At 35.7% G+C, this 17366-nt stretch overlaps 1 protein-coding gene across 1 annotated transcript; it reads right to left on the minus strand.

The window, feature by feature from the left end:
• Positions 1 to 3446: 3446 nt before the first annotated feature.
• LOC130049054 (uncharacterized) lies at positions 3447 to 10234 on the minus strand. The gene is made up of 3 exons (XM_056146088.1): positions 10080 to 10234; positions 7083 to 7112; positions 3447 to 3977 (listed from the first exon to the last, which is right to left on the minus strand). Exons 1-3 carry the CDS (start codon positions 10232 to 10234, stop codon positions 3692 to 3694), a joined length of 471 nt encoding a protein of 156 aa, XP_056002063.1. The 3' UTR covers positions 3447 to 3691.
• Positions 10235 to 17366: the final 7132 nt, after the last annotated feature.

The raw sequence follows: 17366 nt of genomic DNA on the forward strand, positions 1-17366 counted from the left end.
GTTGACAATAATGACTTTCGTTCATGTGTCGATTTAGTGTGTCCCTGTGGGCTCGGGATAGGGGACACCGCGGGGTCGTCCGCTTCTGCTTCGTGCTTGGATGTTTTGTTGAAAGGGGACATTGGCGGCAAACTGGTAGCTCGACTGTGTGGCAGACGGGATGATTTCGGCTTCTCCATCGTCAACTTCCCATATTTATGTAGCAATATTCCATTGTCACCTGCATATGGTGTTTATATATCTCAACTGATTCGATATGCAAGAGCTTGTTCTGCGTATAGTCAGTTTTTGGGTCGAGGTGGGCTACTGACAGGCGGGTTGATGGTACAGGGGTTTCAACAGTCTCGATTGAAGTCAGCATTTCGCAAATTCTGTGGTCGTTATGACGATCTGGTTCGACCTGTCATTGGGTCAAATGCTGTCTGATGTGTTTCATGCCGATTGTTAAGCCGTTCTTGGCACACTGGTTTTGACCGCGGATGGCTCCGTTTGCCTTAACATGATATGGGGCTCACGGCGGGTGTGACCGGTCGACAGGGGATGCTTACTCCTCCTAGGCACCTGATCCCACCTCTGTTTGCCCAACTATCTATTTTGTATTGCTTGTAGGAGTTATGAGATTGATCACTGTTCGTTATGTTCACCTTTCATCGAACTTTTCGCCGAAATTTTCAAGCAATGCAGCTGGTAAAAAAGAAAACCAAGATGGCGACATGATATACCTTGTAAATATTATGTTTACAGGAAGACAATTTTTTTTATCATAGATATTTAAAACGTCGAGTGTCTGTGTTAAAACCCTATCTAGCGCAAGTATTCTTGGGTACAGGGATTGCAGTTAAAATATGTTTCATTGCATGTTGGTGTATATTTTATTGTTCAATGATATATTCTATTGCGTGTTGACATGTAAAGTCAGTTAAGATATCATAGCAAGTCCAATCAGGTCAAACGTGTGTACATGTACGTTTTATACACAGTAGATATTATGTTCAAATTTATTCACAAATATCGATAATTAATTATATCCTCTCTGTTTTAGACCCTATGCATGCCGTCGCACAAAATTACCCTCCATTGTTGTTGTATTTGTGTGGCGGAAGGCCACAATTTTCAAGTTTTCTCTCATAATTACGACATTTAACTCGATCGTCATTTACGTCTTTTTGACTTTACAAGTATTGTCATAGTGTGAAACACAACACAATACCAAAGTAACACCAACGGATACCTAAAAAGAAGAGGGACGGGCCACTTAAAACGTGAAGGCATATATCAGAGAGAGAGAGAGAGAGAGAGAGAGAGAGAGAGAGAGAGAGAGAGAGCTTCTAAATGAAAAATGGGAAGATTACGAACAGTGATCACTCCTATAAATTCTATAAAGAATACTCTGAGAGTAAGACGTGAAAACCAGAGATGAGATCACGTGCCTAGGAGGAGTAAGCATCCCCTTTCCTGATATGATGCCAATTATCAAGCTAATAAACTGCGTGCATAAAATGATGATCGTTTCTCCCAGTGTAAGTGTAAGTAAAGAGAGGGAATCTCTTGACCACTAGGTCTAGGGGTAAGTTCCCATGTCTGGATGAAAGGTGAAGATAACGAACAGTGTAGAAGTCCTATACTGACAAAATCTCCAAGAAAACCCCCCAGAGATAGTTAATTACTAAGCATATCGTATATTGTATTTCGTTTTGAATTGATCACCAAGAGGGTTTCAGTTTGGATAAGACATATCTTGGACAAAAGGTCATTCAAAGAAAGGCAAGATATATTATGATTTGATATATCTTGCATGATCAGATGATCTGTGTTTTATAGTGGCTGGAAGTAATTTACTACTCGGTGGGGAAAATGTTCTCTTCATTTCCAACTTCTGTATCACCAAGAATTTTATTATCTCAATTAGAAATGTGTATTGATCATAATTGTTAACTAAGGTAATGCATAACCAGCAACTACGTACCACATATCTTTGTTTCAATATTCTATTATCATCTGCATATGATGGTTGGCGCTCTCTTGATTCTATACGCATGTGCATGTTCTGCGTATGGTCAATTTTTAAGTCGAAGCGGTCTACAGACAAATAATTAGATGTTACAGAATTTCCAACAGTGTTGTTTAAAGTAAGCATTTCACAAATTCCGTTTGTTATGATTTGCAAATGAAAGCTGAAATTGGGTTTCATGATCGTATGCAAAATGTAAAAATAGATCCCTGCACATAAGATATACTACCTTAAGATTTAGCCAGATATATGTGGCTAAATGTTATCGTTGCTATTTTTGCAGTATTGAAATCGATATTAAATACACATCACCAAGTTTACATAGTCAGCCAGAATGTTTGCATTGCAGTTGATAAGGAATGAACACAAAAGAATCTAGTTTATACGTGTATTTTGAAGTTTCTGAAATATCAGAAATTATTTTTTAAAATGCAGTATTTCTGTGCAGCCTTCGTTTCATTTCTCCTGGGAATCACACATTCTCTGAATGTGACGGCAATTAACCGTCATTCTGAAATCGCAGACTATAAGCAATAGGTTCATAACTTATCTCCTTGAGTGACCTAAAGTTTTCCGTGGCGTTTCTGAACTCTAGACTGAGTTTTATGAAAGCAGAAATAATGTTGCATTTTTTCATTCTTGTTTTAATCTATGATTTTTTAAAATGATAAAATGCATGTTTCCGTTTAATTTATATCCAATAATCAATACATTGACAAACAGATGAATTATTGCATCCACAACATGCGGGGGATCACCCCCAAAGATACTAAAGGATTTCACACTATTAAATTCAACGACGTGTTCCTCAACGAGGGTGGTTATTATGATCCACGACACTGAATATTCCGGGCACCTGTTAGTGGAATTTACTGATTCATGATGACATCTATCAACTTGCCACCCCACAAAGCATACATTGAAATAGTGAAAGAGGGAACACAACTGGCTGATTCATTTGGCGGTGCAAATGATTATAATGTAGGTACATGTACTATTGAACTCAACGTTAAAGTAGATGCAGGACAAAATGTTTGGTGCAGGAATGCACACACCGATGTAACTGACAAAAGTTACCTGCATTCATTCGGAAATTGTGTTTTTTCTGGACACATCATATCGTAAATAGAGATTGTTGTCTAACAATTAGTGTACAATAAGCTGGTTGTACCACTTGTTTTGGAAATACAATATGTTCTCTCCACGGTAGCAATATTTTGCTCATCGTGATTACCTAAGGTGATTTTATCAAAATAAACCTATTGTACAAGCAGCAAGCTATGGTATACACATGTATAGACGAACACCGCTATTATAAGGCATCTCCACAGAAGATGTAATCCTCTAAGGAACTGTAGGAAAGGGGTCGAAGTACAAATGATTATTTTGTGCATGGCTAAAGTTTGCTTGCTTCTCATCATTAAAAGTCAAAATATAATCAAACGAAGTCGTATAATATTTCGATTTTGGATAAGTGTATCATTGTCACTTGTACAAAGTAATTCTGTCGAAATATCATAACGAAGTAGGAATAGATGTATGAGTTCCAAACGTGGTCACTTCTTGATTTTGAGAATTCAAGAAAGGAAACAAACAATATTTTTTTTTAAAAAAAAAAAAGAGGATTAAACTGAGATGATGTAGAAATAAGATCGTTTTCCTGTACGTAGATTTTGTCTCTTAGTACCATTGCAATCCCGCACTTGAATTTTGTTTTTCATTCTGGAGTGAAAACACCCCGTCACTTCCGCTTCCGCTGATGCTTGAGTAGTCCGCAGGTTCAGACCTTTCGGGAAAGCTCGTCTGAAAACCAACGTTCTCGAAATACAAAGGATTTGATGTAAAGCTTCTGTTGACAAAGGAATCTCGCTTCACTGCAAAGTTCCCATCACTATATCGAGAGTTCAATCGAGAGAGAGAGAGTCTAACACGTTTTTCTCTTAAGACAGGTTTGCCGATGCTAGTCCTGAAATAAAATAAGAAATATGAATGTATTGATTGATTGGTTGATTGATGTTTTCCGCCACACTCAACAATTTTTCAGTTATCTTGTGGCGCCAAGTTTTTATTGGTGGACGAGAGAACCCAGATACAATGTACCTGGGAAGAGACCACCGACCTTTCGAAAGTAAACTGGCAAACTTTCTCACTTACCGGCGCGAGCCTGCGGATTCGAACCAGCGTCGAAAGAGGTGATAGGCCGTGTGATTTTGAGCGCGATGCTCTAACCACTCGGCCACGATTATGCTTCTTTATCAATCTGCTTCCACATGAGAAGAAAAATGTTGTGACCTCCAACTTAACATCTAGATACATTGACATTTCATGTCTTAACTGTGTATTCGTATGTCGAGTCGATATTTACCAGCGAGCTCGAAATAAAAGACATTACAGAGTATTTTAACCCAGCTTCATATTTGCATATGCTATTGAACAAACTAACGACTCAACTTTATGACAAACAGGATTACTTCAACTTCTCCAACGTCAAATTCCAACATTTATGTAGCAATTTTCCATTATCACCTGCTTATGGTGTTCATGTGTCTCAACTACTTCAATACGCGAGAGCATTTCCTGCATATGCTCAATTTTAAAACTGATGCAGGCTACTGACAAAGAAGTTGATGTTACTGGGGTTTCAACAGTCTCGTTTAAAGTCAGCATTTCACAAATCATGTAGTATTTATAATGATCTAGTTTACCAATAAGCCTATCATTGGGTCAAATGCTGTCTGGCGTGTTTCATACCGATTGTTAGGTCATTCTTGGCACACTGGTTTGACTACAAATAACTCCGTTTACCTGATGAAGATATAGGGCTCACAGCGGGTGTGACCGGTTGACAGATGCTTACTCCTCCTAGTCACCCGATTCCACCTCTGGTATATCCAGGGGTCCGTGTTTGCCCATCTCTCTATTTTGTATTCCATGTTAATTTATCATTGATCACTGCTCTTTATCGTCACTTTTTATCCTTAACCGTAAACAGTCATATACCAAATGATAGAAATTCATGGTCGTTACTGGTGCAGTACGTGCGTTCGTAGGTACATATTACTGGTGCAATTTGTGGGTATTTTGGTAATTGTTACGTGTGCATGGCGGGGGTTGTTTTAGGTTGATATTGGAATAAGTGAGTCTTTGGTACAGGCTAATGCATGATGAGGGTCTTTAAGTTATTGGAGGTATATATAACGATGGTGATGATGATGACGATGACATTGATGATGATGACGATGCCATTGATGATGATGATGACGACGATGAAATTAATGATGATGACAATGACATTGATGATGATGATTATAATGATGATTTTGGTTATAGTAATAGAGGTAGTTTTAGTGGTGTAGGTAATGTGAGTTATACACTCTAACATATGCCACGGAGATGATGGCTAGTCGCGCTACATTGTTAATATGAGTGGAGAGTGTTTACCAAGTACACATGTCTGATAAAACAGCCAATATTCAGTTTGCATTTGAGTTGATTAACTTATAAATGGCAATGTGTGTGGTTAAAATATAGAATTATAATTATGTTAAAATGTGTGATGCATGTTATCTCAGGTCATGTAACCATTATCTACCCTAGAAACGCACAGCTACTGTCATCACCCGATAAAATTAAATATTGTTGTTTATAAGGTCAATCATCTCAAATATTGACCGCATCTCGCTATAAGATAGCGCCCTTGTTATCTCCCTTGTAAAATGAAGGTAGCGTGCCTCTAAGCGCGTGTTCATCATGTTTCTAACCTTCAATACACACGAGGCGCGTGTTACATGTATGTTAATCATAATACTTTGTATTTTACAATAATCTAGGAAAATACAGTCTCTCATTGCCAATATTCCTTTTGAATGAATCCCATTTAAATGGTTGTCACAGGGGAGTTAGAAATAAAGCGCAGGGAAAAAAAGATTATATTATATATTGATAGTCATAGTGGGATCCATATAAAACATTGTGAACAAAGACAATCTTTCATATTGGTTATTCATCGAGTAGTCAATATAAAATATAATGAAAACGATTGTTGACTCAGTTTAAGCATACAAAACAATGACAACATTCCATATTATTAGTTATTAGGTTGATTGATTATTTTACGTCCAGTCGAGAATTTTCCCTCATATTGAGACGTCGCCATCTGTAGGTGAAGTACCACAAATTTAGAACCATGGTTAGCGCTCAGGGCCGTAGTAGTGAGGGTTCTTTAACATGCCAGCGCCTGCCACGATGCGGGCCTTCGTTTTCCAGATCATCCCTGTAAGACCCGTGATTCTCATTTCTAAATGCCGAGCATCTGATGAAGGAGCAATCACTACATATTTTAACGTCTTAGGTTTGACGCGGCCATGGCACGAGCGGGGCTCTAATTCACGACATCTCGGTTACGAGGCGAACGCTCTACCACTGAGCTACCGCGACCGGATCTAGTTATTAGGGAGCCAATACACATGTAAAACAGCCAATAAATACAATAGTTACTGAGGACTCAATAAGAAACTGTCATTAAGGACACTAAATTAGACTGATGGTTATTAGGAATTCAATATTAAACAGACAATAAAGATATTAACTCATACTGATAATTATTGGGGAGTCAATATACAACAGACAATAAATACACTAACTCATACTGATAATTATTGGGGAGTCAATATCAAGTCAATATTAAACAGACAATAAATACATTAGCTCATACAGATAATTATTGGGGAGTCAATATCATGTCAATATTAAACAGACAATAAATACATTATTAAACAGACAATAAATGCATTAGCTCATACAGATAATTATTGGGGAGTCAATATCAAGTGAATATTAAAAGACAATAAATGTATTAGCTCATACAGATAATTATTGGGGAGTCAATATCAAGTCAATATTAAACAGACAATAAATACATTAGCTCATACAGATAATTATTGGGGGGGTCAATATCAAGTCAATATTAAACAGACAATAAATACATTAGCTCATACAGATAATTATTGGGGAGTCAATATCAAGTCAATATTAAACAGACAATAAATGCATTAACGATAGTTACATGTACCTTGATATAGATCTGTTGTATGAACCACTTCTGAAAAAAGAAAGCAGGAAACAAATCAAGGTATAAACATATGAATTACGTCTAGCTTTATGAACAAACTCTGGGTATACATGTACATCTAGATAGTGAAATAGACAAAATTTCTTTTGTAATATTGATAAATAAATTTCAAATCAGTGAAATATTACAATTTTGTAAGTGTCCCAAAACCTATGCCCCAAACTACAAAATCCCTCTATCATTTGAAATCTGCAAATAATTTCTATCTATGAAAAAAAAGGTGAAGAATAACGAACAGAGATCAATTTTATGATATCTGCAAAGAATGAAAACAAATCTTATTTATTGAAAAAGTGGTCCAGAGCGTAGCTATTCATACTCTCATGTAGTTTCAAATTTTTCAAATTTGAAATTCATATTGATTTACATTCTAATTTAATCCCCCCCCCCCCCCCGAATTTCCAGCCTTTAAGATAGACGTACTATATTTATCAAGATTCATGCGCAGATTCTTCACAGCGTCAGAGAAAATGGCTATCATTACAATTTGTAAAGATAGCTTTGGAAATGTAAATAGTATATGTCAAAATTCGAGGTACACCGGATGGATTTATCAAATATATCTATGATCTATGTTTCGTAAGAGATTAAAAACACACTGCTCATCAGACATCAACACGATATTTAGTCATGATATTTAATGATGACAGATAAAACCTTTTTATAGATCATCTGGATAACCTCTAAAATAGGTGTGTATCTTGATAAAACTTTTTTCGGATTATGGAACACTGATAATCCCTTTGTAACAGTCACTACTTGTCTTAGAGGTACAGACTGTAGATGATGAAATAAATGATCGTGACTACATGTACTAATTTAAAGCACATACATGTAGATACTATGTCGCAAAGACTTCTCGTGCCGTCAAAGCGGTTTTTAAAGCTTAAATCTTTTTCGTTCCTTTAAATTTGGGGTTATATTGGTAGCTAGGAATAACCAGAGCAGACAACATCACTCATAGGCCATTGTTTGGTATTTGGGAGAGGTTGTATGCGTGACATAATTATGTCTGTGAGTGACCATTATTAGGTCATTGGGATAAGTTGTATGCTTGACATAATTATGTCTGTGAGTGACCATTATTGGGTCATTGGGATAAGTTGTATGCTTGACATAATTATGTCTGTGAGTGACCATTATTAGGTCATTGGGATAAGTTATATGCTTGACATTATTATGTCTCTGAGTGACCATTATTAGGTCATTAGGTCATTGGAATAAGCTGTATGTTTGACCTTTAGATGGTTTTGACTGTCCTTAGTTGTATGACTGGCATACAGTCAATTGTGACTCATCATTGCATAGTCAATATAGGAACGGTTGCCTGACCGATCTCTTATATGGTCGTGAGTGACCATTGTTTGGTTATAGGGATCGAGAAGTTGTACGCTTGACAGAGAGATGTGGCTGAGTATTCTTTGTTCTATGAAAAGGTTGAATGGTTGAGCTGCATTCTCTGGAAATTAGGAGAGGTTGTATACTAGTCAACCTACATATGGCGGTACTAAGTGGCCATTGTTAGGTCATTGGGAAAGGTTATATGCGTGACCTACAAGTGGATGTGACTGACCTCTGTTTGGCTTATACGTTGGGTTTGTGTTTGATTTTTATTTTGATATCACATTACAATGGACGGGCCAAAGATTGTCGATAAGAGACTTCTCTGTTTTAATCACATTTCAGAGGTAAACTGGTTCCCCGCTGATTGATGCTACACACAAACCCGTAGAAAAGAGAGATCAACAGGGAACCAGTTTGATTCCAGAGAGTGAAACAATGCTGAGGAAATGCGAGCTGCTGTTGCTTAAGAATGGATACTGTGGAATAATGGGATTTCCCCGAGCTTAATTTTCGCGGATTGCCTTGGTACTCCGCACCCCGCGAATTTCAAAACACAATGAAATTCACAGTTTACATACTGTTACAATGTACAGAAACCGTATCCTCAAATATAAAATTTGTCACGAAGGTGTAAGATATTGATAATCCACGAAAACTGGTCCTTACTAATTTAGATGATTTCACAGTATATCATCAACCATATATAAATAGTTAGGATAGATTTTGACGAATAGTTGGTGTTACTGCTAATCGATATTTTCTATTTTAATCATACTACAGTAAAACACAGTTACAGTGAACGCACTTATAATGAATTCACGCTTACAGTAAAACATGGTTACAATGAACACACTTATATTTAATTCACGCTTACTGTAAAACACGGTTACAGCGAACACACTTATATTTAATTCACGCTTACTGTAAAACACGGTTACAGCGAACACACTTATATTGAATTCACGCTTACAGTAAAACATGGTTACAGTGAACACACATATGATGAATACACGCTTACAGTAAAACACAATTACAGTGAACACACTTATATTGAATTCACGCTTATGGTAAAATTCGCGAACGCGCTTACAATGAATTCCCACTTACAGTGATTTTTATTCCCTACAGTTTTCAAACATATTATAAACTGGATATAACGAATTGCGTTTATAGCGCATAATATATAAATTACTCTTCCTAAACTCCTCGCTGTGAGCATGTGTTACTGTAATGTGGTTGGGCCAAAGCTGTCGAGATATGATACGTAATCACTATAAAGAGTAAACTTATTTGGGGGAAAAAATTGGTTGTAGCGAGTTGTAACGAAATTGGAGCAACATGGCTTGAACATATACTATGTTGTGCCAGCATAAGGCCAGCCGTATCCAGCATTGAATTCTGAAATATGTCAGGGCAATGAACAGACTGTGTCAACCAACATCAACAGAATGATTGAGGCCCAACAAAAGTTTACTGTACTGTTTCATCCGGGAGGAAAGACAAAAGATGTGTTCGACAAACGGTATATTAACAATTTCCTTCAAAATCTAGGTGTTAATAAATATTTGTTGGAGATATGATATCACTACTTACTTGGATTTCATGTTCTTCCGGCAGGTGAGTGCAATCAATGTGATGAGGCATATTATGACAATACTAAGCGCAGAAAGAAGGGAGATAACCAGGATCCTCTCTGTTTCCGTGAGGGAATTCTGGGAAGAAAGCAAATCGGAAATGTTGTCCGCCATATCGTCCTCTGATCAATGTGCCATACAAAAATATCTTATGCACTTGTATAAACCTAAAACGTGATACAAAACTAAGTTAATCGATCTCCCCCACCTTCCTTTAATATTACCCAAGCATTCATACGTGATAAGTAATTACACTTTGTCAATTATGGCCAGACTTTGAAGGCGTTATTTTCAACGGGACTGTGTTTTACGATTGATAGATAAAAATAAAATGAATAAAGCTAAAATCGGACATTATTGTCGTATGATACCTAAAAAAATTAATGTGCCGATCTTATTATTATTATTTTACAAAATTGTATGCAGATTACAATGATGAACAGGTCATTTCAAATCTAGATAATATAATGAGAACAACTGATCATCAGAAGATATAAGATGTATGTTGTATTGCTTATAGGAGTTATGAGATTGATCACTGTTCGTTATCTTCACCAGAAGATATAAACAAAAGATATGTACGTGTATACAAATGTAGCAAAAGTACACACGAACGTAAGTACATGTACACTGTACACGTGAACCACGGACAAAATAGTATATTTTAGATTTGATATAATGATGAAAAACTCTTTTATGACACAAAAATACAACCTTTGATTTGTTATATTGATCTACCACTATGAAAGACATCCATAAACTTGACTCTCAGAGACATTGACAGATGGACACCACGTATCTCAAATACAAGTTGTGATTGAATTATAGCTACTGACAAACAAGTTGATGATACAGGGGTTTCAACAGTCTCGATTGAAGTCAGTATTTCGCAAATTTTATGGTCGTTATAACGATCTAGTTCGTCAGTACAACCTCGCATTGGGTCAAATGCTGCCTGACGTGTTTCATACCGATTGTTAAGCCGTTCTTGGCACACTGATTTTGACTGCGGATAACTCCGTTTACCTGATCAGGATATAAGGCTCACGGCGGGTGTGACCGGTCAACAGCGGATGCTTACTCCTCCTAGGCACCTGATCCCACCTCTGGTATATCCAGGGGTCCGTGTTTGCCCAAATATCTATTTTGTATTGCTTATAGGAGTTATGAGATTGATCACTGTTCGTTATCTTCACCATGCATTCTGGATACTTGACATTTTTCTAGAGGCTGAGCACACATTCAAAAACATCCAGATTACTTTTGGTGATGTCAATTATTCAGGATATAGTGAGAAATCGAGGCCAAATAAATTAAGTTTCAAATTCTTATACACAGAAATAAAAAGACTTGTACAGTGCTTTTTCATTTTTACTAAGGCAATAAAAATAGAGTTCCCTACCAATTCAGCAATATCAAGCAGTCTCAACTGCTAGGAGATCATAACTAAGTCGAATTGTTACTAGATTTGGTCTTTCATACCTGTTTTAAATGTATTGCAAATAAGCCTGAAGTCGAAATGCTTCATTTCATTTCTGATCCCACCTCTGGTATATCCAGGGTTCCGTACTTGCCCAACTCTTAATTTTGTATTCCTTATGGGAGTCATGAGATTAATTACTCTTCGTTATCTTCACCTTTTCTTGGAGTGAAATGTCAATTTCGGAATTAGTTATATTAAATAATGTTTTTCTTTCAGATATTCTTTTAGTTTTCCTTCAAATTCTGAAGTTGATACTTCAAGAGATTTTTCCATAATGTCAAGTAAAGGTTTCTGTCATATAAGCGTCTATCTTCGTATATGTCTCTGTTCTTGCTTATTTTCTCATTCATTCAGACGAGTATGGAGTTCAAACATTCATAGAGGGGGATATGATCTCCTGTCTCAGTTTCACAAATCACACCCAGATTAGAGTCGGAAGATTTGCTGTGAATTCCCAAAATATTCTTGAATATATGAAACTAAAGTTTTTCAAATCGGACGTTTTCCTTGCCTTTACAGATCAAAATTCATTGTGTGACATCCATATTTATAACGTAACGTTTGGATGATGAATTTGAATGAACTGACAATTCTTACAAGGACTGTTCGAATCGAAAAGATGAATTTTTAAAAAAAAAAAATTATATTTTAAAAAATGCCAGAAACTTTGAAAATATCAAACAATACGGGGCTAAGATCATCACCCTTTTTACGCCATAGTTTATATCAAATATTCCCACTTTACCATTCGATAGTCTAAATATATATTTCTTATTTGATAATGCATGTGCTTCTTGATCTGCTAGAATATACCACGTAAACAGTTTTTAAGATGTTTGCTTAACAATGCTAGACTCCACTCCGAGAGGTTTATCAAACATGCATGTGGTTCTTTTCTATTTCTGTTTAACATCTTTGTATATTTCACAACGTACATAAGAAACATGCTGATGGTGTTTCTACACTTTTTTAAAGAACCATTCTAAAATATATTATAAACTATCAAAACGTTTACCTGAACAACTGTTTGTGTGGTTTTTGTTTTTAATTTTGTTTTTATTTTATTTTTTTATTCTATCATAATTTTTTTCTTTTATAAATGTCCCAAAGCATTGGTCAGTTTGCTATTTTCTAGAATTGCATATATAGAATGATTAATACATTGCCGTTAATAAAATACACTTGTCAAATCTACATGAAAGAGTTTCAATAATTACAACATCAATATGGAAAAATAATATATTTGAAAAAGAAAAAACAACTACGAGAAAACAAATTTGATTCAAAATTAACCTAAGGCTACTTACGTGTATTTTGAAATCGACTCCGTATCACATGTGTAACAAGATAAGTCCGGGGCGCTTATAGCATCGACACCACGGATAAAGTTTATAACAACAATGCAAGATAATTCTATTGTTACACAATGTGGACAAGGTTCTCCCACTCTCCACAGGACAACGGAGTACACGTGATCGGTAGGGCAGATAATATACAGGTATGTACCAGCTGTTTAAAACTGCAGGTGGTCGACCCCGTCATGGCTGTACATATCTACACAGACGTGTGTTCATGGGGGAATCTGTATATTTTTATCTCTAAATTTATATTCTTAATTTTTCGATAGGGTTTTGGGACATTTACTGTGTTGGATATAAAGGAGGGATCCCCCTTTTTTCTCTCCACAAATTTACAAGGCATCACTAGCATATGCAGATAAAACCCCCAGATTTAGCACCCAAGATGACTGGATATTTTGACTAATACCCGACTTTCACATCCCCCCCTTTTTTTTCCGGAAATCCTTGATCCCCCACAAATTGGTGGTCCCAAGAAATATATAGAAATGATCCAACCCCCAACTTCTTCTGGGACTAAATATTTAGATTTATATCCCTCATGACGAACACCACAAACTATACACAAATCCCTTACGGTTTCATCAAATAAGTCATGTGTATGTATACTATTGCCTGTAATAGTAATGATTGCTGGTGATGATGCATGCAACTCATTCGCTAGAGAAGATATAAAATAAGACGCATGACACTGACACGAAATATGCACATGGTTTTCATGCAGGGTATTTTGTAGGGTAGTGATCTCACAAGAAGGCCCTGTAATGTAAACATCAATTTTATACATTGATTTCAAGGCTGAACATCTAGATCTGAAATATCAAGTGCTATATCGAGCAGGATAGTACAGTTTTAATAGAAACTGGTATTATGAGATTTAATGTGATTAAGACATGGCCAGTACAACATGCTGTTTCATAAGCTTTGTTGTACCTTTATTTCTTTACAGTTAGTTTAAACAGTATTTTAGTATGCATAGCATAATAAGGGTTTTTTGAATTTACATTTCAATATAATATGGATATCGCAACATTTTCTACTATGAAATTACTCGAAAACTATTCTAAATTATGAAATGAAAGATGAAGATAACGAACAGTGATCAATCTCGTAATTTATATAAGCAATGCAAAATAGAGAGTTGAGCAGACACGGACCCCTGGATATACCAGAGATGGGATCAGGTGCCTAGGAGGAGTAAGCATCCCCTGTCGACCGGTCACACCCGCCGTGAGCCTTATATCTTGATCAGGTAAACGGAATTATTCGTAGTCAAAATCAGTGTGTCAAGAACGCCCTAATAATCGGTATGAAACACGCCAGACAGCATTTGACACAATGATAGGTTGTATTGGCAAACTAGATCGTTATAGCGACCATAGAATTTGCAAAATTCTGACTTTAAACGAGACTCTTGGAACCCCTGCACCATCAATTTATTTGTCAGAAGCCTGCTTATTTTAAAATTCTACAAAAAATTGCCCTTTTCTTTTACATGAATATCATGCGAATAATTTGCATATTTCCGCGTGTAATTTTTCTTATGAGTATTTTTACGATTTTCAAACATGATACTCCAGCGAACCACTTATCGTCGTGTGTAATGTTACATGTAAATGTATCTGCAGGTTGCTCAAGGCAGCAGCAGTGAGGTTTTTTTTTATCATGTTAACACCTGACGTCAAACGGGACCTCTGTTTTTCAAGGTGATACATGTACATATCCGTGTATTTGTAGAAGAAACAGTCACTCGCTGTGGGGTTGACGCGGCATCGAAATCGAGAAGTTCCATTTATTGAAGGTAGATCGTATGAAGCGCCAAATTAACATAAACTCAAATAATTGAAGATATCTTCAATTATTTGAAAATATCATCAATTCAATTATTGCTTTCTTTAATTGAATTAATGCGCGCATTAAATCAATTATTGCTCTCATCAAATGAATTAATGCGCGCTTCAATTCAATCATTGCTCTCATCAATTGAATTAATGCGCGCATCAATTGAATTAATGAGAGCAATAATTGATTTAATGCGCGCATTAATTCAATTATTGCTCTCTTCAATTTAATTGATGCGCGCATTAATTCAGTTAATGAGAGCAATAATAGATTTGATGCGCGCATTAATTCAATTATTGCTCTCTTCAATTTATTTGATGAGAGCATCAATTTAGTAGAAATAGTGCTCGCAATAATTAATTTAGAGCTCGGTATAAATAATTTGATGATCTCTTTAATTCAGTTGAAGATATCTTTAAATCATTTACAATGCTTTGGTATAAGGAATTAATGCGCGCATCAATTCTTTTACAGAGAGCAACAATTCAATTAAAGGTATCATTAATTCAATTGTGGATATGTTGAATTGAAGATATCTTTAATTATATAGTTGTTCTCTCTAAAAGAATTATTTCTCTCTTCAAATGAATTAAAGATATCATTAATTCAATTGAAGAGAGCAATAATTGAATTAATGCTCTCATCAAATGAATTAATGCACGCATCAATTCAATTATTGCTCTCATCAATTGATTTAATGCGCGCATTATATCAATTATTGCTCTCTTCAATTGAATTGTAGCGCGCATCAATTCAATTGTTGATATCATTAATTCATTTGAAGAGATCATTAATTGAATTAAAGCGCGCATCAAATCAGCTGAAGAATTAATAATATCATCAATTCAATTAATGCGCGCAATAATTCAGAATTGAAGATATCATTAATTATTTGAAGAGATCTTTAATTAAATTGTTGCGCGCATCAAATGAATTGATGATATCTTCAAATAATTGAAGATATCTTCAATTATTTGAGTTTATGTTAATTTGGCGCTCCATAAGATCGATCCTCATGTGATGTCATAGGTTTTTGCGAAAATCTTTATCAAATCAAACTTTGCGCATGATAGAAATAAATCATTCAAAGGAATTTTATTCACTGGACAAAAACAAAATTTAGTATACTGTTGTTGCTGAAAGTTATTTTTTTCAATAAAATAATGTTGTCAAGGGCAATAACTCCTATTGTGGTATTTCTATTATTACAATTATTTCCTAGTATCCACAATTAATTTATACATATTTATGAATTCAGTGACGGATTTAATGGAGGGGGGGGGGGGGGTTAGTCCCCCCCTCCTAAAAGAGCATAGGCCTAAATTTGAAGCCCTTCACCCGTCTTGGTGACGTCTCCATATGAGTGGAAAATTCTTGAGCGAGACGTTAAGCAAGATATTATCAATCCCCCAATGAAAGTAATTCAATAAATAAAAAGATTTTGTCATTTATTTCTCCGAGAGTGAAAGAAATGATTAACTTCTATAATTTACATTTTTCTAAACAAGACACCACTGTTTACCTTAAACTTTAAATATTTTTACAAACTTGAATCTGCACTATGTCAGGAAGTTGTCATGCATATGATTGTAAACTTCTTTGGCCCAATGGTTCTTGAGAAGAAGATTGTTAAAGGGTTTTTTCCTATACATATAATTATGTAGCCCAATGGTATGGTGGCATATTTCTGGATGGAATAAATATGCCACCATACAGTGGTTCTCCAGAAGAAAGTTTTCAAATATTTTTCCTATACATGTATATTTACATGTAAAACTTTGATCTCCTATTGTGGCCCCATCCTACCCCCAGGTGCCATGGTTTTCACAAAATTGAACCTGTACTATGTCAGGAAACTTTCATGTAAATTTGTTCTTTCCCAGCTTCCCAACTCCATTCTATTTTTGCCTTTTTGTGATTGTCTCCCCTTTAAAGGAGGCATTGCCCTTCATTTGAACAAACTTGAAAGCCCTTCAACCAAGGACGCTGTTTGCCAAGTTTTGGTTGAAATTGGCCCAGTGGTCCTGGAGAAGTCTAAAATGTAAAAGGTTTATACAGATGGAAAGACAACAGGTGATCAGAAAAGCTCAAAACTAGTTTTTTATTTGTTGAATTCAAGGTATATAACTCTTTAAAAATAGGTCAAGAAAGTCCAAACTTAAACTTGATTTGTAACCCATCGATATGAGTACATGAATACATTTTTAATTCAATATAGCTGAAGGGATACCCCCCCCCCCCACACCAAAAAAAAGTCAGGAAAACTGTCAATGAATGGATGCACACTGCCAGGCTGATCACGAACTATAGGGCTCCCACCTATAGGTCGGACTCTAAAAATAACATGTACACATGTATCATCAGGGCCCAAGACTATAAACCGAGAATAGACTTAAGTCGAAATTTTGATTGCTTATATCTTAAGATTTATCCAGCACAGATGACTAAAAACAATGCAGGTTTATAAAAAATTCAAATGCAAACACATCCTGAAAATTTTATTTGTTTTTGAAAATTATTTCCAAAGTTAAGTGGATTTGAAATTAAGGCTTAATAAGTCTAT

The sequence above is a fragment of the Ostrea edulis genome, chromosome 8, assembly GCF_947568905.1.
Source record: "Ostrea edulis chromosome 8, xbOstEdul1.1, whole genome shotgun sequence".
NCBI lineage: Eukaryota > Metazoa > Mollusca > Bivalvia > Ostreida > Ostreidae > Ostrea > Ostrea edulis.

Bases quoted from the DNA above. Each gene is read 5' to 3' on its own strand.
- LOC130049054 (XM_056146088.1), bottom strand. From the start codon at position 10,234: ATGGCGGACAACATTTCCGATTTGCTTTCTTCCCAGAATTCCCTCACG. The intron at 7,113-10,079 runs GTAAGTAGTGAT...TTCTTTTTTCAG, and splicing joins CGGAAGAACATGAAATCCAA to AAGTGGTTCATACAACAGAT. The intron at 3,978-7,082 runs GTACATGTAACT...ATTTTATTTCAG, and splicing joins TACAACAGATCTATATCAAG to GACTAGCATCGGCAAACCTG.